Below are 780 nucleotides of genomic sequence, written 5' to 3'. Positions count from 1 at the left end.
GACCTGATAAATAGCTTTCCTTGAAGCCTGTGGCCACTAACAAGAACTGCAAAGCGGCTGCCGGGTGGTGGGTGCTGTGTCGTACAGATCACTTGGCTCTGGACCTGCTGCGCTGCATTGCGGCTGTGCGCCAGCTGACCGGATTGCAGCTTAGCTCGGTTTCGGCAGCTGCAAAAGGCGACTATGCCCCGTGTGCCACTGGTAGTTTCTCCCCTTCGGATGAAGGAGATAGTTTTAAACAGGAAAAGTTGAAGAACACACGGCTCCGCAGAGAATACGCGCGCCTCACCGGATGGCTGACTTTGATAAATCCTGGTGGACAGACGAGTATGTGTAGTATTACTCAGTGTACACCTAACCGTGACGCTTGGCACCGAGGAGGCTGTTGCCTACCTCTTTCTCGCTAGAAAGGCGGCTTACCGGCATCAACGCAAATCCCTGCATACCTCCTGTGCCGTGTCGTGTGCTTCTTCAGGCACCCTTGGCTCCTTCGTGATAAGTCACTGTGTGGGGGACAACTCGCTGACGTATCAGATCAATTGCGTGAAAGGCTCAGTAAGGTTGACGAAGGCTTCATCTTGTGAGCTGAGTCTTTTGAAGCAGAGTTTCCGTATGAAGGTGCCTTTGTTACTTGTGTAGTACTCGCTTGTGCAACCCAAACGTCAAGTGAAACAGCCGGTGCATCAATGAACTCCTGTATCTGCATTGCCTCAGAAGAACTTTTCTAAAAAAAAAGTGTTTTTGTCTGGTCGTATATGAAGGTCGTGCTGTGGTACCTTG

General features: G+C 51.0%; 1 protein-coding gene across 1 annotated transcript in view; it reads left to right on the top strand.

The window, feature by feature from the left end:
• Window positions 1–780, top strand: part of EMH_0048430 (TPR domain-containing protein, putative) — a gene marked incomplete at both ends in the record, with an annotated part of 4,929 nt that overhangs the window by 3,650 nt on the left and 499 nt on the right. The window contains 2 exons of the mRNA XM_013496404.1: window positions 88–327; window positions 476–555. Of these exons, the coding sequence (XP_013351858.1) occupies window positions 88–327; window positions 476–555 (320 nt within the window). The remainder of the gene's footprint in view (window positions 1–87; window positions 328–475; window positions 556–780) is intronic.

Source organism: Eimeria mitis, genomic scaffold (genome assembly GCF_000499745.2).
Source record: "Eimeria mitis Houghton genomic scaffold, Emh_scaff2087, whole genome shotgun sequence".
Taxonomy (NCBI): Eukaryota; Apicomplexa; class Conoidasida; order Eucoccidiorida; family Eimeriidae; genus Eimeria; species Eimeria mitis.
The sequence above is the reverse complement of the archived record's forward strand: the minus strand, read 5'-3'. Positions and strand labels throughout refer to the sequence as shown.